General features: G+C 42.6%; 2 protein-coding genes across 3 annotated transcripts in view; both read right to left on the bottom strand.

The window, feature by feature from the left end:
• Positions 1–10,820, bottom strand: part of LOC123990674 (tyrosine-protein kinase Fyn-like) — a 97,077-nt gene extending 86,257 nt beyond the window's left edge. Inside the window, exon 1 of one of the 2 annotated variants that reach the window (XM_046291412.1) lies at positions 10,632–10,820. The gene's annotated coding sequence lies outside the window, so the exon portion shown is untranslated. The remainder of the gene's footprint in view (positions 1–10,631) is intronic. The other variant, XM_046291414.1, reaches the window with a different exon arrangement.
• A 342-nt stretch (positions 10,821–11,162) lies between these two features.
• On the bottom strand, positions 11,163–23,079 carry LOC123991594 (solute carrier family 22 member 6-A-like). The gene is made up of 10 exons (XM_046293222.1): positions 22,400–23,079; positions 20,953–21,056; positions 20,179–20,333; positions 19,813–19,981; positions 19,256–19,379; positions 18,578–18,684; positions 17,654–17,865; positions 16,517–16,625; positions 13,641–13,853; positions 11,163–13,433 (listed from the first exon to the last, which is right to left on the bottom strand). The coding sequence occupies exons 1-10, from the start codon at positions 22,799–22,801 to the stop codon at positions 13,355–13,357; spliced, it is 1,674 nt and encodes a 557-aa protein (XP_046149178.1). The 5' UTR covers positions 22,802–23,079; the 3' UTR covers positions 11,163–13,354.
• Positions 23,080–23,830: the final 751 nt, after the last annotated feature.

The raw sequence follows: 23,830 nt of genomic DNA, 5'->3' as shown, positions 1-23,830 counted from the left end.
CAGCCTTCACACAGAGGCTCTATGGAGGTGTCCCAAATGGCTCCCTATTCCTTAAATAGTGCACTACTTTTGACCAGAGCCATTGGGGCAGTAGTGCACTATATAGGGAATGTGGTGCCATTTGGGACTCAGTATCTGACTGACAGAGCCAGGGTGGATTAACATGGACAAACATCCTCACTGTAAATATCTGCTCTGGCTCCATGGATGATGTGTATGGGCAGGATGCCTCAAATGTACAGTGCAGGAGTTCACCAACATAGTGGAGGCAATGGATAACAATGAATGAAAGGTTAGAGTTGAATGGCATTTTGGATGAAGACTCACTGTATCCTACTACAATGAGACCTCACATTAACCTAGACCAGGGGACCTTTGCAAATGTCAACACTGAATACACAACACAATTATGATAAAATTAGATTCCTTCAAAATAACTTGCAGAGGAAGCATGTGTGAAATAAACCCCTATTACATAGAGCTCTGTTGCTGCTCTCCCACTACACTAATTAAAGAGAAATAAATTAACATTAACAATGGCCCCTTTGATGTTTATCAGGGCTTCCTAAAAGGTAAATCTCTATAATTCGGTCAATATTGCTTTATCCCCTGGCAATAAGGGGGAATTTGAATGGGGCATACTGAGGAACTAGGCCTGGTGTGCCAGCCAGGAGGCCTTCGTGATTCCAGGATGAGCAAACGTCCCCTTTTTCAGCCCCCCAGCCAGCAGCAGCTGCATCAGCATAGCAGAAAAATGACACTGTAGAGAGGCAACAGAGAGGAGCAGGGAGCATGGCTGGCAGACAGGCACCACTCAACTTTATTAGCCAAATACATTTGCATGCACAGGAATTTGACTCTGTGAAGTGGTGCTGCCACAATAAACAGGATATACAGACAACATATGTAGACTCAGAGTTTACACTCAGAGACACAGTATAACTGCCACCTGTTATACCATTTTACTCTTCTACTGTAAACCAGTATACTGTACAGTATTATTGGAGTGATACAGTATGGAGGACAGACAGGCACTGCTAAGACACTGTAATAACTGACTGCAATGCAGCTGTCTGCCATACAGTTCTGCTGTACTACTACTGTATATCACAACTTATGTTGAAATGGGTGAGTATTACTGCAGTCCAATGGGTAGGCATAAAAGGCTATCTGCTTATATCACAATCCTACCCGGTTAACTAGCCTATATCTTGGTTGAAAATCTGCTTAAATGTGGCATGAACAACATTCTCACTGAAATTGATAAATGCCTAATGTCTTCTTTGTCATGCGATGTACCTTTGCTTTTTATTACAGCAGTAGTTGCTTCGAGCACTGGGAAATATTTTGACAGAAAAGAACAGAGGCGTTGTGACACAAATGTATAATGTATGACATCAAACACAGATAAAGATGCATAAAATCTCCCGGGACACAATCATACAGCAAACAAACAGACCACTTTTGTTTTCCTCGGAAAATGCAGACGCTTGACATTAGGGCAACATATCATTAATAAATTAGCAAACATACTGTTCTGTAAAATATTTTCATTCTCCTATTGGGGAGAGCACCAGCACATGATTCATACTTTATTTTGGCAAGGGAAATGCATTAAACTACTCAAATGTTCACCACTTTTCAGTGTTTAAAGGCAGACTCGGCGAAATGATGTTGCAACGAGCAGCACTGAAGACATTGAGATGAGCGAGACGCAACGCTTCGCTCTCACACATTCGCAGACAGTGATCTGCGCATGTGCACGGATTCGCTTCAGGCTTTAACAGCGTGGTAGCCACCGGACCAAAACAGCCGAGATGTTGAGCCTCGCGCTTCAACACTCATAGTTCTTACGCAAATTGAACCACTGTACTGTGTACTTCCTGCATCTATGCCATATCGCTGAGTCTACCTTTAAAGTTATGAAAAAACATTGAGTCCTCCTCGAGTCACACATATCACAACGTACGCAATCACCCAATCTCACCACGTTATACTGATATTATTTCATATGCAACATCTTTGGGGATCGATGGAGGGACGGAGGGCGTGACCGAGAGAGAAAACGACCTGCCATTCAACAAAGAATGAAGCGCAACAATATAGTACAGTATCCTTGATACTGCTGCCGAACCTACTGCTGGCAAATGCCCTTCACTCATCAACCCCGGACTTGTCTCGTCATCATTACACACACCTGGTTCCAATCCCCACTCTATCACTGTATATATACTCTCTCTGCCATTTGGTTTTTGTCGGCCATTGTACATGTTACTTGTTTTCTCCTACTATTTCATGAGTACTTTATATTTCGCACTTTGGGTTCGCCCTGTGCCTTTATGTTTATGTAGATATATTTTGAGCAAAACAGCGTTTGGGTTTCGTACCGTTTTGTTCTATTGTGCTTAAATAAATCCAGTAGTTCTAAACCTGCGACTGCCTACTCCTCTTTACACCTGTGACACCTAGTGTCTGCAGGTTTTTGTTTTTTTCCTTTCAATTAAGACCTATACAACCAGTCGAGGGGAGCTCTTTCCTAATTAGGGACCTTCATTCATCAATCAAGTACAAGGGATGAGCGAAAACATGCAGACACTGCCCTCCGTGGAATGAGTTTGACACGTGACCTAGATCATAGTATGGAGATTTAGCATGTTCTGCAGACAGCAGCATATGGCGGACATCTGTAAGAGAACTCTACTATTGCTGCCTCAGTACGTGTCCATTGGTAAGAATATGTGGTTTGGTAGAATCCATGTACTTATTTAGCAATGTAGTTTTAAATATAGTCTTGTCTGTTTGCACAGAAGAGTGCCATTACACTGCAAAGCTCCTGAATACTGGCCTTTATTGAAGATCAACGGTACATTGGTGTTCCGAGATTAAATGTAGGAGAAGCCCTGCTTCTGTGCTGATGCTCTCAACCACGCACACACAGGTAGAAGTGATGTGTGTGTTGATAAGGAGAGTGTGTGATACAATCTGCCTCTGGATCTGGGGACTTGATGTTAGACAAACAGTTGCAGCTAATTGAATTCCTTTGAAGGAATATTCCCAAGATGGCCATCTCTATAGGCCTGAGGCAACCTTGTTTTGACAGGCTTTCATGCAAGCATATTAGTTTCACACATCATTTAATCCCATGATATTGCTGCAACAATGGCCAAGCGGCAGTGATTTTGGGGTGGAGTCTACGAGATTTATAAAAGTGAACACACAGGCCTTTCACTTTCATAGCACTAAAGTGAAAATGCTACAGCACAAACACAAAGATGCTTGGGGGATTCACCTGGAGGGAAAATATGATTGCTTAGCTTCACATGTCAACATAAACTCAGCAAAAAAAACTGCTCGTTCTGTGCGTGAAAGACAGTGTACTCTGCCAGGGCAGCGAGAGCCCGATCTCAATCCCATTGAGCACTCACGGAATCTGTTGGACTGTAACTGGCAGGTGCCTTGGTGGAAGTGTGGGGTAACAAAAAAAAGAAATGTCTCATTTTCAGGACCCTAATTCATAAAAATCCAAATAACTTCACAGATCTTCATTGTAAAGGGTTTAAACACTGTTTCCCATGCTTGTTCAATGAACCATAAACAATGAATGAACATGCACCTGTGGAATTGTCGTTAAGACACTTAACAGCTTACAGATGGTAGGCAATTAAGGTCACAGTTATGAAAACTTAGGACACTAAAAAGGCCTTTCTACTGACTCTGAAAAACACCAAAAGAATGATGAGCAGGGACCCTGGGCATCATTCTTTTGGTGTTTTTCAGAGTCAGTAGAAAGGCCTTTTTAGTGTCCTAAGTTTTCATAACTGCGTGAACGTGCCTTAGGCATGCTGCAAGGAGGCATGAGGACTGCAGATGTGGCCAGGGCAATAAATTGCATTGTCCGTACTGTGAGACGCCTAAGACAGCGCTACAGGGAGACAGGATGGACAGCTGATCGTCCTCGCAGTGGCAGACCACATGTAACAACACCTGCACAGGACACTACCTCTTTAACTCTCACAGTTCTGGTAACCACAGTGAGACTATTTCTTTTTTGATTTTCCGTTAGTTTACCGTTGTTTAGGGTCACCTAAGGGTACATCTGAACATCACACTTGTGGGACAGGTACAGGATGGCAACAACAACTGCCCGAGTTACACCAGGCACGCACAATCCCTCCATCAGTGCTCAGACTGTCCGCAAATAGGCTGAGAGAGGCTGGATTGAGGGCTTGTAGGCCTGTTGTAAGGCAGGTCCTCACCAGACATCACCGGCAATAACATCGCCTATAGGCACAAACCCACCGTCGCTGGACCAGACAGCTGGAAAAAAAGTGATATTCACTGACGAGTGGCAGTTTTGTCTCACCAGGGGTTATGGTCGGATTCGCGTTTATCGTCGAAGGAATGAGCGTTGCATCCCTGTGGGATCGACTTGGAGATGGAGGGTCCGCCATGGTCTGGGGCGGTGTGTCACAGCATCATCGGACTGAGCTTGTTGTTCTTGCAGGCAATCTCAATACTGTACGTTACAGGGAAGACATCCTCCTCCCTCATGTGGTACCCTTCCTACAGGCTCATCCTTACATGACCCTCCAGCATGACAATGCCACCAGCCATACTGCTCGTTCTGTGCGTGATTTCCTGCAAGACAGGAATGTCAGTGTTCTGCCATGGGCAGCGAAGAGCCCGGATCTCAATCCCATTGAGCACATCTGGAATCTGTTGGATCAGAACTGGCAGGTGCCTTGGTGGAAGTGTGGGGTAACATCTCATAGCAAGAACTGGTACATCTGGTGCAGTCCATGAGGAGGAGATGCACTGCAGTACTTAATGCAGCTGGTGGCCTCACCAGATACTGACTGTAACTTTTGATTTTGACCCCCCCAGGGACACATTATTCAATTTCTGTTAGTCACATGTGTGTGGAACTTGTTCAGTTTATGTCTCAGTTGTTGTTGTCTTGTTATGTTCATACAAGTATTTACACATGTTAAATTTGTTGAAAATAAACTCAGTTGACAGTGAGAGGACAATTATTTTTTTTGCTGAGTTTACATCCCTCGTGGCGCTGTCATACTTTGCATTAATCCATGGGTAAACATTTACTCATCTGTGAAAAGCAGTTAATTTGAGTCTGTCAGTGTTAACCACACAAACTGAACAAAAACAGTCAAATACACACAGAGATACGTTTCATTTCCCCACAATATATTTGTGACAAAGGGCATCGTTGTTGTGTGTGACTATGGAGCATTGGGCTGATGCTGAGCACAGAGCGGCTGCTGAGCTCTGAGGCTAGGAGGACGACGACTCACGCGTGAGCCCCACATCTGACTGATAGTGGGCTCAGAACAGGAGCTATGTGATTACATCAGCACTAAACACAACACACTCCTGGTCATGGAGAGTTCAAAATGGCTTCTGATGTCAGAGAAGAGGGTGAGGGGACAGGGGATGTCACACAGAAAGAAGAGTGTAACTACAGTGGCCCCACTTAACCAGATTGTCAAACTGGAGCACAAAGTAACTTGAGTGTACTATACACATCCAACAAGTCTACATCCAACCAACCCTCAAAATGCCTATACAAAGTCCTGGATTGATTAAGCCCACAAATGTGGTGATGTTTGGGGAGAGATATGAACCAAAGCATACCAGTTCAAATGAAAGCACCTGATGGACAAAAGCCAGTCCAAAGTTCCTACTGTATAGTATGATATACTGCATTTCAGAGCAGTTTTGTCTCTCTGTAGTGTGACAGCAGAAAGTAGCAGCATGCCATGCTGTCACAGGATCAAGCAACATGGGTGTTTGGCAGCTCTCTCTTCAGCAGAGGAATGGAACTGATTGGGAGGAAGAGCACAGTACTGTCTTTCTGACTGGGCTGTGGTGAATTGTGTTGAATTGCACAGAAAAAATACTTTCCATGGCTCTTCAATATCAGGTTAAATTACCTAAATCACGCAACATTTCTTGAAATCAATGGCGGACATTATTTGAGCTGAAGCGAGAGAAAATAAACTCAGACTTCGGAATGAAATGTTGCCTATTTACATCTCATATGTTGGCTATTTTATCTTGACACATTAATAAATACACGTTGTGTTAATTTTGGCATGATGCCTACGAACTGTAGATAGCAAGCCCGTAATAAGTCAATAGGGCTAACTGGCTAGCTACTAGTAACAGTAGGTAGGGCGGCAGGTAGCCTAGTGGTTAGAGTGTTGGACTAGTAATTGAAAGTTTGCAACAACAAATCCCAGAGCTGACAAGGTAAAAATCTGTTGTTCTGCCCCTGAACGGGGCAGTTAACCCACTGTTCCTAGGCTGTCATTGAAAATAAGAATTTGCTCTGAACTGACTTGCCTTGTAAATAAAAAATAGTGACTGGAAAATGGTACAGTGAATTGGTGCTGTACGTCATTAGGGCTAGCTAGATAGCCACAAAGAATTAGCAGCTACCCATGGGAAATGTACATTGCATAACATTGGTTTTAGTTCAGTTTTGCCTGTTTAACTAACTGGTTAGCTAGATTATTACGATTCACATATCTCGCTGATAATTATGAAGTGAAATGTTTGCTTTGTGCATATCTTGTTTCGTCTATTGTTGCCATTATCCTGGCTGGAAGAAGGTTCAGTGAATGGGGAGGTGAAGCGTGAGGTAATAACATAGGTGTGTCAGTGCTTGTCAAATGTATTGTTTTATGCATTCTCCACACTCTTGTCCTCACAAGAACATACTCAAGGGAACGTGGTTGGAGAATGCACTCGGAGCATGACAGTGTGGACCACGGTAGTATGCATATTGAGAATCACCCTCAGTTTATCATATATCCTGATGCCTAGTCACCTTACCCCTATACATATCTACCTCTATCACTCCAGTATCCTTGCACATTGTAAATATGGTGTTGGAATTGACCCTGTATATAGCTTACTTACTTCTCCCGTTCTTCTTATTTCTTATTTTAATTTCTTGTGTCTTTTTGTTCTACCTTATGTTATTGTTAGTGCTACATTGATGTTGATTACTGCACTGCTGGGTTTAGAGCTTGCAAGGAAGGCATTTCACTGTACTTGTGCACGTGCCATTAAAACGTGAAGCTTGCAACTATTCATGCACTTCCTGAAGGACTAAACAATTAGAACAAGACCGTACATGGACCGTAACCTGTAACGCTGTGAACCATGTTGAGTTGGTGTATTTGTATGGCTTCTATGGAAGATTATACTTCAGGATGACCAGGGCTTTCTGTGGTTTTCAAGGTTACATTTGTGGATCCTACAAAAACTGCAGGAGATTTTTGAAAATATCTTCCCACACCAAACAATCATACTATGCATCCATACCTGATACATGAAATCAACATTACTGCCCATATTTTGCAATTGTAATACAAGCAACTTTTCTGTGAAAGAAAATAGGAATAACAGTACAAGCCTAGGCCGATGTCTTAATATTCTTAGCAATAGGAGAAGAAAACGATCACAAATTACACCTTTTCTATTTGTGAGAGTTATTCACATCAATAATAAAGAGCAAGCAAATATGACATGAAGCCCAAGTGCAGGATGTTGGTGAAGCAGTAAGCAACTTGAAGAAGAAACCAAGATGATAGAGAGACAAGATAGTACCGGCATCAGCTATGTACCGGAAAACTCTCTATTCAAACCAGTAACCTACATCAAGAAAACTTGCATTGTGCAATAAAATACACAAAAAGAAAAATAGAAAACATTTCTGACCTGTTTTTGACCAAACTTTCCTATAGGGTATAAAGGAAATGTACCAAATATACACTACATGGCCAAAAGTATGTGGACAGCTGCTTGTCGAACATCTCATTCCAAAATCATGGGCATTAATATGGAGTTGCTCCACCCTTTCCTGCTATAACAGCCTCCACTCTTCTGGGAATGCTTTCCACTAGATGTTGGAACATTGCTGCGGGGAAGATTCATACCAAAGTTGTTCGATGGGGTTGAGGTCAGGGCTCTGTGCAGGCCAGTCAAGTTCTTCCACACCAATCTCAACAAACAATTTCTGTAAAGATCTCGCTTTTTACACAGAGGGAATTGTCATGCTGAAACAGGAAAGGGCCTTCCCCAAACTTTCCCCAAAGTTGGAAGCACAGAATTGTCTAGAATGTCATTGTATGCTTCACTGGAACTAAGGGTCCTAGCCCAAACCATAAAAAACAGCCCCAGACCATTATTCCTCCGCTACCAAACTTTACAGTTGGCACTATGCATTGGGGCAGGTATCGTTCTCCTGGCATCTGCTTAACCCAGATTCGTCAGTCGGACTGCCAGATGATGGAGCGTGATTCTTTCCACTCCAGAGAATGCGTTTCCACTGCTCCAGAGTCCAATAAAGGGGCGGCAGGGTAGCCTAGTGGTTGGACTAGTAACTGAAAGGTTGCAAGATCGAATCCCCGAGCTGACAAGGTACAAATCTGTCGTTCTGCCCCATTACGAGGCACTTAACCCATTGTAGGCTGTCATTGTAAATAAGTATTTGATCTTAACTGACTTGCCTAGTTAAATAAAAATAGGCAAGCTTTACACCACTCCAACTGACACTTGGCATTGCACATGTTGATCTTAGGCTTGTGTGCGGCTGGAAACCCATTTCATGAAGCTCTCGGTGAACAGCTCTTGTGCTGATGTTGCTTCCAGAGGTAGTTTGGAACTCGGAAAACATGTGTTTCCTAAGACAAATCCTTAGACATGCTCTCTGTACTCCTATTTGGGACAGTAAGCATAATGCAACAATGATAATGTATAGACAAAGTAATAGACAACCAGTTAGTATTTTTCTGACCTGCACAGAGGAATAAGAGCATTCAGCATGAGTAGATTTTGGGAAGGATAACTAGTATTGTATTGAAGGATGTGAAGGTCAACCAGCGCAATTTACTCTAATTATCAAAGGAACGTGGTAACCAATTTCACAACAATGGGTTGGTTTATTCTCAAATACTGCATATTCTCAGGAGTATCTATTTGAGTAGGTTATCCAACTCACTTGATGTAATTAAGATGATTTGAAATAAACACAAATAGCAGTGTTATTCTAAATGACTGTTCCTCAAAAGGTTCTATAGCTGCACCATCGAGAGCATCCAGACTGGTTGCATCACTGCCTGGTATGGCAACTGCTCGGCCTCCGACCACAAGGCACTACAGAGGGTAGTGCATACGGCCCTGTACATTACTGGGGCCAAGCTTCCTGCCATCCAGGACCTCTATACCAGGCGGTGTCAGAAGAAGGCCCTAAAAACTGTCAAAGACTCCAGCCACCCTAGTCATAGACTGTTCTCTCTGCTACCGCACAGCAAGCAGTACCAGAGCGCCAAGTCTAGTTCCAAGAGGCTTCTAAATAGCTTCTACCCCCAAGCCATAAGACTCCTGAACATCTAATGAAATGGCTACCCAGACTACTTGCATTTCCCCCCTCTTTTATACTGCTGCTACTCTCTGTTATTATCTATACATAAGTCACTTTAATAACTCTACCTACATGTATATATTACCTCAATTGCCTCTACTAACCGGTGCCCCCCGCACGTTGACTCTGTACTGGTACTCCCTGTATATTGCCTCGCTATTGTTATTTTACTGCTGCTCTTTAATTATTTGTTACTTTATTTATTTTTTAAAGTTATTTTTCTTAAAACTGCATTGTGGGTTAAGGGCTCTGAAATAAGCATTTCACTGTAAGGTCTACTACACCTGTTGTATTCGGTGCATGTGACAAATACCATTTATTTGATTTCATATTTCTGACTTAATGCAATGGACAAAGTGGGTCATCAACAAATGCCGTGATGATGACACAGTAAAGGAAGGAATACAAGTTGGCAACATCCATTGGGAGCATATGATCATGGTCTTCACAACCAAGTTACTGCAAGCTTCTTCACTGGTTGAATATAAACCTATATATATCAAATATCAAATAGAATCAATAGAAACCAATCAACAAAAATCTATATAGCCTACCCTGCATAATACTCGTAGAAAAATGTGTTCCAAAAGGGTTATTTTGAGTTCCATGTAAAACCTCCTGTGGATATGTTCTCCCATGGGGACAGACGAAGCACCCTTTTAGGTTCTAGATAGCACCTTTTTCTTCTAGGTGTACGAGCATTTGCTACATTGAATCCTTCATCATGATGCCATATTTTAAGAATGAATGAGATAGCATGTTGACGGAGAGGGTTATCACTACTATATCACGGTAAACAAATTCACCAAGCCTCTGAATGCGACAAGGCACTCAAGAAGGTTGAATGTTTTTGCAGACACAGCACATATATTTTATTTCTAATGAATAGGCCTACACATGACATAACGGTGTTCGAGGATCGAGGCCAGGATACTTGTAATTGGCCAATGCAATTTGTATGTTCTCATGGCAAAGGCAGTCTATAAAGATATTATGAAAAATAAGCTTTGTAACATCTCAACTAGCCTACAGACATGAGAGCAAATGCGTTATCCATAAGAACACACTATGGCAAGATCCATTATGCCATCCAATAAAGATAAAATCAAAGTCATTCATTTCGCATTGGTATAGGTGCGATTACACAGAAACAGGATAGGAAGGACAAACGGTTCCTTACCGATTCGAAGGCGTCTAATTAACCGGACGAATGTATTCCATTGCAGTTGAAGATGAGACGCTTGATGTTTTTGTGACAATAATAACCTTGTAGCCTACATAAATCCTGTGTGATATTCGAGCTGCCCCACTCGCTATAGCTGCTGAGTATGGGGTATGATGGCGTTGTCTTTGCAGGGCCACAATGAAACTAACGGGACCAGTGGAGTGATTGACAACACCACCAGCCAATAGAATGGGAGGATGCTACTAGTAGTGAGGAACAGGGGATCGTAAACAGGTTCCGTAGCCATAAAGTCAGTAGGGTAGGCATTTAGAAAATTATTGAGGTTGCGAGACTATTGCGTTAGAGGTATTTCCATGACACGAGATTTTGGGTCTAGACTAGGTCAAGACATGGCTGCCCATAATGAATGTTCATCAATAGATGGAGGGATGAAGTAGGCCTACTTCACATGATAGGGATGGAAAAATGTGATGTTTTAATTGACAACTGCATCAGTTCTTTAGAAAAGTGTGTGCCCAATTAACATACATGCTTACACAAATACCAAATGTTAGATACTTCTATAGTTGAGACGATAGACTAATAGAAAAATAACTGCTCAATACACAGAAAATGTGTACATTGTATTGTGGGACAAGGTTTTGTGAAGATCATCATCATCAGTGCGATTGAATCAAAGATTTTGGAATTCAATCAATGATTTCTCGCGTTGACACTGTGTCTAATAATCATTGCGTTGGGGCGCCCTCTGCTGCCAAAAACTACCAGTTCGTATTATTCAAACTGCTCCCAAGTAATCTCTCATTATACCTTCATAGAATTAGGAAATTAGATCTGTATTATTCAAATACCAGTGAGATCAGATATGGAAATATAGTCACACTTATGAAACGTCTGTTTTTCAATTTGATGCCAATGTCAATGAAATAGGCACTATGGTCTCTACTCTAGAAACAGAGCTCTGGCAAGTAATTTCATAGTCCAAGTGGAATGAAAAAAGGGCTGTGCATACTCCTAATAATTTCACTTTACTGTAATTCCACACTGTAAATGTACCTTTAAAAAATATCCAGGACACTGTTGATACATTCTCAGCATAGTACAAGAACAAATGTCAGTACAGGCATGAAATTCTAAGGAGATGTGTGCCTACAGCTGTGCACTTGTTTCACACTAGTGTCTCTGTCATTTTTTACAATGCATCTTTTCACATCTGGGCTGTACAATGACAGTAAGCCTAATGTACATTCCACATCATAGACAATGCCACTACAACTGTTAAATATTTAGTCAAAGCTTTCACAGACAAAATACAGTACAACAGCTCTCTCTGGCTGTAGTGTGGTGGGGGGATGGTCAGTGGGTTACTTGCAGCTGTTCTTGGGATCCTCTGTTGTAGTCTAATTGAAATACCAGTTGTTGCTAATGTCCCCTGGGCAGCGACTCATTGACAGACATATGTGTCAGATACTCAGTCAGTCAGACAGCACCAACCTGCAGTTGATCCCCCAAAACAAGTCTTTTAACACTGGCATCTTATCAGCCCCTGTGCTGCCCCTCAACATTGACTATAGGCCTTTTTGAAACGACACACAGCATAGCAAACATTGTTTAAGCAGAACTATATTGTACAAATGAAAGGTGTTAGTATATATATTTTTATCACATCATGGATAACTTCCCAATTTTACTTTGATTTTTGTAAATTTGTAATACATTTGTATAAAAGTACTGATTCTACAGAATCAGGAAATGCATATGTTGTAACACAATCACTGTGGTCATCATGCTTGTGCCCCATTACAGTACTTACCGTATATACAGCAGCTTTTGTAATACATTTGTATAAAAGTACTGATTCTACAGAATCAGGAAATGCATATGTTGTTACACAATCTCTGTGGACATCATGCTTGTGCCCCATTACAGTACTTACCGTATATACAGCAGCTGATGTCAGACAAGAAGCAAGTACCACTTTCATCCAGAGAGTGGCAGTGATCACTAACACAACACATTGGACTCCTGTTGACTACTGTTACTAAACATATAGGCCTATTACAGTCGTTTGGTTACATGACTGTAAGGCAAACCCTGTGTTTCATCCCAAACAAGAATGTGCGGCTTTGCTCTCCTAAGCCTTACAATGACAGGGGAACAATTGAGGCCTGTCAAATCATCCACTGCCATAAAAATAATAAGATCCACCCAAAGTACCACAGAGAGAGCATGTCATCACAACAGTCTTCTATTCTTCTCCACCCGATGTGAAAGATCTCAAACTCGGATCAGTCTCTCTGGTGTTTACTGCTGCGGTTCAATTCAGCAATAAGGCACGGGGGGTGTGGTATTTACAGAATCTGATGAATGGATATTTGATGCATAAATAAACTGTTACTAATGTACTTCATCATCAATCTAAATGTGAACTGATAGTCACTATAAAACATCAATATATAGTACATCTTTTCAAAACAAAATATATATTTTTAAATATAAAATAAAATTGTATAAAATGTCAGTTCAGTGACATCAATGTCTTATGTACAAAATAGGAAATAGCTTTACAAACGACAAATTTGTTCAAACACTCTTAGCAGATATCTTACAACGCACAGTTGAGTTCCTTGGAGGAATGGTATTAGAAGTTCTCCAGATGACACGACCACAGGTCTCAAAGTATCAGTGGACTGGTGCCATGTCCCACTCCTGGTTCTTCAGATTATGATGTCTGGGTTCCTTGTTGGACATTCCTCATAGAGGGCTGGCTTCATGTTCCCTTCCTCTGATTCCTCACTAGACGAGACAAGCGGATATCCTTGGATTACTATTAACATCACATGAACCTACAGGTAACCCCAGTTCAGCACTGTAATAACAGTTATAGTACAATCAGAAAGGTTGACCCAAGCTAAGATGTTCACTCCTGGTTTCAACTGAAATACTATGTAATATAATCTTCTCACTGTTTTCCCCTTCAATGGATAGAGATGGGATTCAGACCTGATGCTGGATCCCTCCACATCCTCAATGGTGTCAGCCAGGGGCTGGTGGGCTGTCTCAGGCAGCAGCAGGGTGAGGGCTGCACCTAGCAGAGTACACAGGCCAAACAGCACCATGGGAGCATTCTTACTGACACCCCTCAGCAGGTAGATGATGGGAGCCAGGACTCCCCCTGCCCTGGCACACATGGAGCTCATACCAATTCCACTCTGCCTGTGGAGCACAGAGGAGACGTGTTCAGCCAAAATAACTCCACATTGTCGCAGCACTGTAATTAAGAATGTGCATTGAGACCCGTTCCGCCACATCTCCAAACAATTAACAACAGCTGCTCAGCTAGTCTGCTGCCTCTCTTCTTGTTGTGGTTGTTTGGGTCAGAGAAATGTACACTAGGCAAATCATGGGAAACATCAGAATCTGATTTAAATGTTATGAATGGTTAGACACCGGGCAGGACACTTCCTGAAAGTGAGATATACACTACTGTTCAAAAGTTTGGATAGAAATGTCCTTGTTTTTGAAAGAAAAGCACATTTTTCCTCCATTTAAAATAACATCAAATTGATCAGAAATACAGTGTAGACATTGTTAATGTTGTAAATTACTATTGTAGCTGGAAATGGCAAATTTGTTATGGAATATCTACATACTGTAGGCGTACAGAGGCCCATTATCAGCAACCATCACTCCTGCGTTCCAATGGCACGTTGTGTTAGCTAATTCAAGTTTATGATTTTAAAAGGCTAATTGATCATTAGAAAACCCTTTTGCAATTATGTTAGCACAGCTAAAAACTGTTGTTCTGATTAAAGACGCAATAAAACTGGCCTTCTTTAGACTAGTTGAGTATCTGGAGCATCAGCATTTGTTGGTTCGATTACAGGCTCAAAATGGCCAGAAACAAATAACATTTTTTTGCAACTCGTCAGGCTGTTCTTGTTCTGAGAATGGAATGCTATTCAATGCGAGAAATTGCCAAGAAACTGAAGATCTCGTACAACACTGTGTAATACTCCCTTCACCGAACAGCGCAAACTTGCCCTAACCAGAATAGAAGAGGAGTGGGAGGACCCAGTGCACAACTGAGCAAGAGGACAAGTACATTAGAGTGTGTAGTTTGAGGAACAGATGCCTCACAAGTCCTCAACTGGCAGCTTCATTAAATAGCACCCGCAAAACACCAGTCTCAACGTATACAGTGAAGAGGTGACTCCAGGATGCTGAGGTTAGAGGTTCTTGAGGTTAGACCCACAGAGAACTGCTCATTAAAGTAACTAACTTTGGCCTTCCGGATAGCCTGAGTGCACTTATTTCTCATTTGCCTGAACGACAGCCAGTCAGTCTAAATATTTGTGTGCCGAGCCTTTTGCCAAATGGTATTCTTGAGGTGGAGTAACTCTGCCAGATCACGGTCGAACCAGGGGCTGAACCTGTTTTTAATGCATATTTTCTTTATGAGGGCGTGCTTGTTAACAATACCACTGAAAATATCAAAAAAGAAGGTTCAAGCATCTTCGACAGATAATATTGCTGATATTATACCAATTTACATAGACCAGGTAATGAAGGAAGGCTTGCTCATGAAAGTTTTTTAGCACGAGTCTATGACAAATCAGGACAGGTAATTTAACTGAGCAGCCATTCAGAATACTCTTGTGACTTCATGCAACAGTTGTTTCAGCCCTCATCAGAAGTTCAAAAGTTAGGGTTAGGAATTAACAGACCTTTATACACCCATTGAGTCAGTGTCGACTATTGCAATGAAGAAAGACGTTATTGGCATTGGTTGGTAAAAGATGTGTCCACATAAAAAAGAACACATGCAACATTTACTTATCGATGTAAAATGCAATGAAGAAGTATTACAAAACTTAGCTTAACATGTCAATAATTTTTGCTGACTGAAGTGGAAACAGTTCTATTTCAAATACTTGTTTTGATGTCTCACTATGGATATACCTGGCCATGACCACAAGCTCGAAGAAACCAATCACACAGTGTCTGTTCGAGAGACAGGTCGAATGGTGAATGAGGTGAGCCTCTCTCCTTTGAAAAAGGAGCCACTTGCCTGCCAAGTTAGTCATTCTTGCCTCTCTTCCTTGTGGAAGTGACTGTGTTCACTAAAGCTCTCCTCAGCGCGACTGGATTTCTGTTTTTGCTACTGAACTGTTTTCAGGCGAACCATGAAGTTAACACTGCAGAACATAGTATTTCAGCTCCTGTCGATAGTGTTGAGTACCGACCAAATTAATTTTCTACCCGTCAGTCTCTAGCTCTCGAGATTTGGTTAGCTATCGCTGCAATGCTTTAGCTAACTTGGTTAACTAGCTGCAAGTCTAGCCAACCATGCTAACAAAGGACTAACACAGATACTTCCCGATGAGCCCTGGCAACTACCCCTACGCAGTGATCTTTTGACCCAGACGCACAGAGTAAAACCATGGCGCTCTGAACATGGCCTGTGAGGAGGAGAATCTGAATGCTACTTGCCTCTTGGAGTCTTCTAGACTACCCAGGAGCCCCTTATACACGCTCACTGTATGAAACAATGGCGCGTTATCGTTCTTATGACATACCTTCTCAGCCCTCAACAACAAAATTAAGGTCACAGAGATATTGACAGAGTCAGTTAGAGGATTAACTCCAAGGATGGTTAGACTCATGTTGTGATCTAATGCTCTATTCCTGAATGATCCTGATGGAAACCTGCCCAGACATCAGCAGTCCACATTAGTCAGCAGAACACTCCAAATGTGTGTCCCAAATGGTACCCCATTACCTATGTAAAGGAATACTTTTGACCAGGGCCCATAGGGCTCTTGTTAAAATGAGTGCACTATATAGGGGATAGGGTGCCATTTGAGTCAGATGCTCACCTTATGACAGTAGGGAAGACCTCTGCTGAGTAGACGTAGACGATGGATAAGGAGGCGGTGATCCCAAACTTCCCCACCATAGCCAGGACAGTTCTAATAATGGAGAGATCTGTGTATATGTGTGTGTGTGTTGTGGGGGGGGCATGGGGGAGAGAAGTGATGGGGTTAGAGATGAAACAGGGGGTATGGGGGTAGAGAGAAGTAATGCGGTTAGAGATTAAACGTGGGGGGTGGGTAAGTGATGGGGTGAATGGGGGGAGACAAATGATGGGGTTAGAGATTAAACAGGGGGTAGAAGTGATGGGGGAGAGATTAAACGGGTAAATAGCTAGGCTATTTGTGTATAGCATCTGAAGCTCTAGGTTACATTACTGTGAATCACTCTCCAGCATTCCTACTGGATACCGTAACTACCTAAGGTAGTGTAGATCCTATTGGAGACCGTAACCTCCTAAGGTAGTGTAGATCCTACTGGATACCGTAACTACCTAAGGTAGTGTAGATCCTACTGGATACCGTAACTACCTAAGGTAGTGTAGATCCTACTGGAGACCGTAACCACCTAAGGTAGTGTAGATCCTAATAGAGACCGTAACCTCCTAAGGTAGTGTAGATCCTACTGGAGACCGTAACCTCCCAGGTAGTGTAGATCCTACTGGATACCGCAACCACCTAAGGTAGTGTAGATCCTACTGGAGACCGTAACCACCTAAGGTAGTGTCTTCAAGTGTACGGCTGACATGACTTCCATGAGGGCCCCGGTGGGAGTTAATAACAACTCTACACCCAGGAGGTTAAGTCAGTAACAAACTCTGGTTATTACAAAAGGAGCTAGTTATATAACATTTAAATGTGGCTTGCATAAGATTTTCAGTTTCGAACGTAAGCCAAGTTCCAAGCCACAAAGACTTTCCATTGACTACTAGCTAAGTACTTATAAACAAGGCTATAAAACTACACAACTATGACATCATTCAAGGACTGCCATGGTTTAATTACACTGGTAAACAACTTAATTCAACTGAAGTCTTTTCAGGGCCAGGAGGATACTGTAACTCGTCATGTAGCTCAGGGTGTGTTTAAATATCTTAAAGCTGTATTGACACCCAGCAGAGTTTTCTATGGAATGGTCCATACCATCAGGAATGAAGATGGTTAGCAGGCAGGCCAGGCCTCCCACAGCGAGGAAGGCTAGCTGGGATATCCTCCTGGAGCGGTTCAGGGTAAAGAGGGTGATGGTCCTGGCGGGCATCTCCACCAGGCCAAAGATCAGCTGGGTCAGGTAGATGTTCATCCCAAAGTCAGAGATGTTCAGGGACAGGCCATAGTAGACCAGCACGTTGACAAACCTGGACAGACACAGAGATGGAATGGTGGAGGAAACACTGGTGAGGAAAGGGAAAGATGAATAACATCGCTGCCACTGCAGTGAAACAAGGACTCCTTTCTTCTGCTGGTTTGACTTAAGCCTATCATGCAAAGTGGAAAGATGTCTGGGAAGCAGAAATGTCTCTCTAGCCACAGACTGGATAATTGAACCAAAATCAAGGTACTTTCTAACAGACTAATATTACAGTATATACCTCTTGTAAACTGTATTTGACACGGAATATAGTGCAACAATTTACAGTAGTGATATCTGTTGACAATGTTTTCTACATTAACACTCACTTCTCAGTGCCTGGGAAGCTACGTAAAGTATTCCCATTCAAATAATAATCTTCCAGTGTTGCCTCAGTGAGTGATACACTGCAATTCAAATGGCTTACACAGCAAGCATAGTGACCTGAGGAGGCCTTAAGAAGCCTGTGCAGTGAACAGTTCTGAGAACTACATTGGCGTACCACATCAAGGGAATCAACCCATAATGAAAATAGTTAATAATGAATCATTACTGTGAATTTTTGGCAGAAACAGAAATCTCAATGAAACAGTAGTTGATACAGTAGATGTGATTAATTCTTGTTTGCCCCACAACAGGATGTGTCCTGACAAAGTTCTACTGCGAACATCACACGGAATACTGGGAATGACACTCACCACAGGTAAAATGACACTCACCACAGGTAAAACATGATACATGAATTCCTCCTCATTTTTGGCGTACGGACCAGGTCAATGACTGTGTCCTTTTTCCTCTCCTCCATCTTCACCATATCGTTGTACCCCTGAAAAATAACAAGAGCAGATGAGCCCTGAGTATTTCACCTGATGCTTCTCAGAAAAGGAATGACCTCATCAATGCAAAAAGCACACCAATGCAACTCATATAATTTGCATGTCCCGCATGCCTACACAGCATAGAGGATAGCATGCAAAGCACTTTAATATGCTCAGGTTTGGGCGCTATTGCACTCAACACTGCTTGTACATAGAAACGTTGTTTGGCAAGTGCTTTAATCAAGGCTGTTGGAATTTCATAATGATCAATGATAGCTTAGTCTCGTCCACCAGCCGGCTATTTCTCTCTATAGCAATTAGCCTTGGGACAAGGTTAATGATACTGTACTAGCTTCACAACAACAAAAAACACACCTGATCCTCAATGTCCTCCTGAGTCCAGTTCTATATGTGTGTGTGTGTGTGTGTGTGTGTGTGTGTGTGTGTGTGTGTGTGTGTGTGTGTGTGTGTGTGTGTGTGTGTGTGTGTGTGTGTGTGTGTGTGTGTGTGTGTGTGTGTGTGTGTGTGTGTGTGTGTGTGTGTGTGTGTGTGTGTGTGTGTGCACATGTGTAACCACACCTGATGTATCTCTATGTCCTCCTGCAGGGGTTTGCCGTTCATCAGAGCAGCTTTCCTGATCAGATCCATGGCCTCCTCGTTCCTCTGGTTGGCCATTAGCCACCGAGCCGACTTGGGTAGGACCCTAAGAATGTAGAGGAGAGGTGTTGACCCACACGCATAAACAACTACATATGACTCTCCGCATAAATTTGGCACCATGGGAACAAGAGATAATAACATGAAGATACATTTAGTCATGAGGCAGGATATAGGCCAATACTACTGCTAAAATATTAGAAAAAGAAAAGAAAATAATTTGGTACTATGCACACAATTTTGCAACTTAGATATACTTTAGGTATTCCCAAATGGCATTCAATGACCCATCTGGTTTTGATTATTGATGAAAAAAGAGAGTTCCTCTACATTCTCTTGAATTTCCCCTTCAGTGAGTTGTCTTACCAGCCTGGAATCAAAACTGAATGATCTTTTCCCTTCATGGACGATATTCAAAGTGAGTGATATTCCGTTTGTATTTAAGGCTACAGGCGTGCTACAGCTGGCCAGTGACTCACCAGATGTAGAAGATGAAGAGGAAGCCTGGTGCTGAGATGGCCAGTTGGAGCTTACGCCAGTCTCTGATGAGGTAGGCCAGGCCTGCCAGGGTGATGTAGCCGAACCCAAAGAAGTAGTCTGTGATGATCCCAGCTAGCATCCGGTGCTTTGATCCTGTCCACTCTGTGCCTGGGGGCAACAACAGAACAGTATAGAGAGTAGAAAACTAAAACCTTATCATCTGAATTTTTTCTTAGATCACAAGTCAAAATGTTATTAATGTTTAATGTGTGTGTGTGTGTGTGTGTGTGTGTGTGTGTGTGTGTGTGTGGTGTGTTTGAGAATGAGAGGGAGCGAGCGAGAGAGAGAGTGAGAGAAAGACTAACCTAAAACAAATGCGTTCATGATGACAGCTGAAATAGTTGTTCCAACCACAAAGCGCAGAAAGACATAAATGTAGAAATTTGGGGCAAAAGCAGCACCAACCCCAAAGGTTGACTGGATAGTCAAACCAACCAGGATGATGTTCCTGCGTCCAAACCTGAAACAAGAAAGAGGTAGCAGCTACTCTTCCTGGGGTCCGGCAAAATTAAGGCAGTTATACAATTTTAAGAACATTACAATACATTCATTACAGAATTCACAACACACTAAGTGTGTTGAGAATGAATTAGACTGTTATGGAGTGGGGGGTGCTGCAAATTAGATGCACTCTTTAAAATACCCCGTGTTAAATTCTTCAAATGCTTTTGACCTTTGACTTTGGCCAACAAGAGTGCATTTCAAATGAAATCACTGCCGCCTATACAGATCAATGAAGGAGACAGCTAGTACTGAAATAGTCTGTACAGACATTTTGTCTGTGTACTTTCTATGAATAATCCGAGATACACAAATAAAATATACTAGCAAATGTACATAGAAATAAAAGCTGCAAAGTGTTCATTGATCTCAATTTTAGTTTTACTTCACCTAAACTGTGACTGACCTCTCTCTTTATATTTCTTTAGCATGACCTTTTATTACGTTTGTGACCTACCTACAATAGATGTTCCATGGATCCTCAGGCTCTTCAATTTATCTGAGTCAAGCTAATTATAAATGACATTAAAAATACATAAGTAACACTGGTGGAAGACGCATGGTTGTTTTACACTTACTTATCAGCTAAGGAACCAAACAGCACGGCGCCGACCAGAAGACCAAACATGTAGATTGAGGAACCAATGTTGTTCAGATTGGCATTATCACACACCAGATCCCACTGTCAAGGACAGAGGGTTCAAATGAGATGAAATGCTACATCATATTAACAAGCCAATCTGTATTTTCACCTACATTCACCTACATTCACCTACATTCTTTATAAACCATGTACTAGGTATAACATTTCAGATTTCAAATGATACTATATCCCTTTTTACCAGGCTTTTGTCCTTGATTGACTATACATAGCCTATTACACTGTGAAGGTTCACACTCGCACAACACGGTAACTGTATTTTGACTGTGGTGTCCTACTCCTTTGCCCCTGAGCAATAGAAGCCTGTGAGCACCTTGCTTCTTAACATATTCTAATAGAAGCCTGTGAGCACCTTGCCATTCAACAGATTCCAATAGTAGCCTGTGAGCACCTTGCCATTCAACAGATTCCAATAGTAGCCTGTGAGCACCTTGCCATTCAACAGATTCCAATAGTAGCCTGTGAGCACCTTGCCATTCAACAGATTCCAATAGAAGACTGTGAGCACCTTGCCATTCAACAGATTCCAATAGAAGCCTGTGAGCACCTTGCTTCTTCAACAGATTCCAATAGTAGCCTGTGAGCACCTTGCCATTCAACAGATTATAATAGTAGCCTGTGAGCACCTTGCCATTCAACAGATTATAATAGTAGCCTGTGAGCACCTTGCCATTCAACAGATTATAATAGTAGCCTGTGAGCACCTTGCCATTCAACAGATTATAATAGAAGCCTGTGAGCACCGTGCTTCTCAACAGATTCCAATAGAAGCCTGTGAGCACCTTGCCATTCAACAGATTCCAATAGAAGCCTGTGAGCACCTTGCTTCTCAACAGATTCCAATAGAAGCCTGTGAGCACCTTGCCATTCAACAGATTCCATCAAAACATCCTTCAGGGCACTGACATCAATCAGGGTGGAACGTGACAGAAAATATGAGTTATTATAGATCATACAGACAGCCTCCAACAGTGGGCCTCACAGTGAAGGTCTGATCCCAGTGTTTATAAATCATAACAGGTTCTGCTGGCTGGGACCATTCCACTACGGCTACTGTCGCTGTGTGAGGGTCTGTCACGTGGCACCACTACACTGTTACATAGTAGTGAAACATGCTCCTAGGGAAAAATTTGTTCGACATAACAAACTGCAGAGGCTCCATGTGAATTCATCTGAGAATGTGGGACAGAGGGTAATGATCATGTTTGAACCCGACAGACAGAGAGACAGACTGACTGATTGACTGGCTGACAGAGAGACAGACAGACAGACTGACAGACAGACTGACAGAGAGACTGACAGAGAGACTGACAGAGAGACAGACAGAGAGGTTGCCCTGTTTTACTGCACCACCACTTACTCACCTCAGTTGCCACGGTGCTGTGGAAGGTCTCTTTGCTGAATTCCCATCCCCCTTGACAAACCCCGGTGACGTGGTCATCGCTAAGGGCCAGGGCGGTGCTGTGATTCAACTGGGCTAGCGGGGTGCTAGGGACCCCCCCAGGGGCAGAGCAGGACAGGTCAGGGTCATCGTCTGGGCCTGTAACCAGGCTGAAGTTAAATGCGTCTGAGCTGGCGGCCAAGGCCCAGGTGGTGTTGTTGGAGCGACAGAGATGAGGGGGGACGGCCCCCGTGAAGACCGATATCAGCATGTGGAACGCCAGCAGGACCTGGGGTAGGCAAATCCACACATACAAGATCTTCTGGAACTTGCCAAAGCCACCGATATGAGAAAGAATCTCGTCAAAATTCATGCTTCTTTCCATAGCTGCTATTTCAATGCAGACGCTACCCTAATGTATCATCACAGATACAAGAGGTCTAACAGAACAGTGCTCTCTCAAGTTGCCAACAAAGATTTGAAACTTCTGAATGGTTTGAAAGTGGAGTGGACAGATGGCTGAGAGGCAGCTGACACCTCACAGAGCTCAGGATAAACTACACAGACTGGTTTGTGTAATTCTCATTCAGTCCTCATTCAGATGAAGTCACACCTGTCTATGGTGTAGTGAACCCTGAGCGCAGGCAGGCTGCTGCCGCTGTCTGCAGTGTTGTGAACTTGAAGCACTGCATTTGCAGGGTAATATAACCATTCTGTACGGGGAGGGAGTGCCCTAGATCCTGGGGGTGGAGTCTCAGCTCAGAGGGAGGAACTGTACTTCGTGCTGGCTGAGTGACTGCATTTGTTAAAATCTCTCTATACTGTATATCCTTTACTCCCCATCTTTCTGTTTTTTTTGCATGGTGAGAGTCAGAAATGGTGGAATAAGTCATATTTGTGTGTGTGTACAGGCGTGTATGTGTGTTGTCGCAACAACGATGAAAGCTATAAATCCACTTGACTGCCTCCTGGGACACTACAGTTGCAAAACAATATCAGTGGAAAACGAATACAGTTGTAAAGAAATGCAGATTCCATCTGGTATCCAATGATTCATGTTACATAGAGATGCCAACAGTGGAGAGCTGGCTAAACTGGCCAGACAAAAGCAACAGATTAATGCCATGGGAAGAAGGGATTAAAGTTTGTCCCCCTGACACCAATGAAAGAGCTGCATTCTGGCAACTCCATAATTATCCATCACCCTGGCTCCTGTTCCTCGGTCTTATCATTTTATCCTTTCCCCTGTTGTGGATTCCCATGTTTGAATACGGCGAGCGCTCTTTTCTCTTAGTGAGCTGCAGCCCATTGCTCTCAGCGGACATCCCAAATCATAACCATTCATCAAAATGGAACAGAACACCCAGGGGTAACCAGAGAGGGGCTGACGTTCTGCATTCTTTTGAGAGGTGTG

This window comes from Oncorhynchus gorbuscha, linkage group LG12, assembly GCF_021184085.1.
Source record: "Oncorhynchus gorbuscha isolate QuinsamMale2020 ecotype Even-year linkage group LG12, OgorEven_v1.0, whole genome shotgun sequence".
NCBI lineage: Eukaryota > Metazoa > Chordata > Actinopteri > Salmoniformes > Salmonidae > Oncorhynchus > Oncorhynchus gorbuscha.
Note: the sequence above shows the minus strand (reverse complement) of the source record. Positions and strands in the feature narration are given on the sequence as shown.

What these genes read in the sequence shown, in the direction of transcription:
- LOC123991594 (XM_046293222.1), bottom strand. Translation starts at nt 22,801, where the DNA reads ATGGAAAGAAGCATGAATTTTGACGAGATTCTTTCTCATATCGGTGGC. An exon ending in AACCATCTTCATTCCTGATG is followed by an intron (nt 16,626 to 17,653) that starts GTATGGACCATT and finishes ACATATACACAG; the next exon opens with ATCTCTCCATTATTAGAACT. An exon ending in GTCTTCCCTACTGTCATAAG is followed by an intron (nt 13,854 to 16,516) that starts GTGAGCATCTGA and finishes TGTGCTCCACAG; the next exon opens with GCAGAGTGGAATTGGTATGA.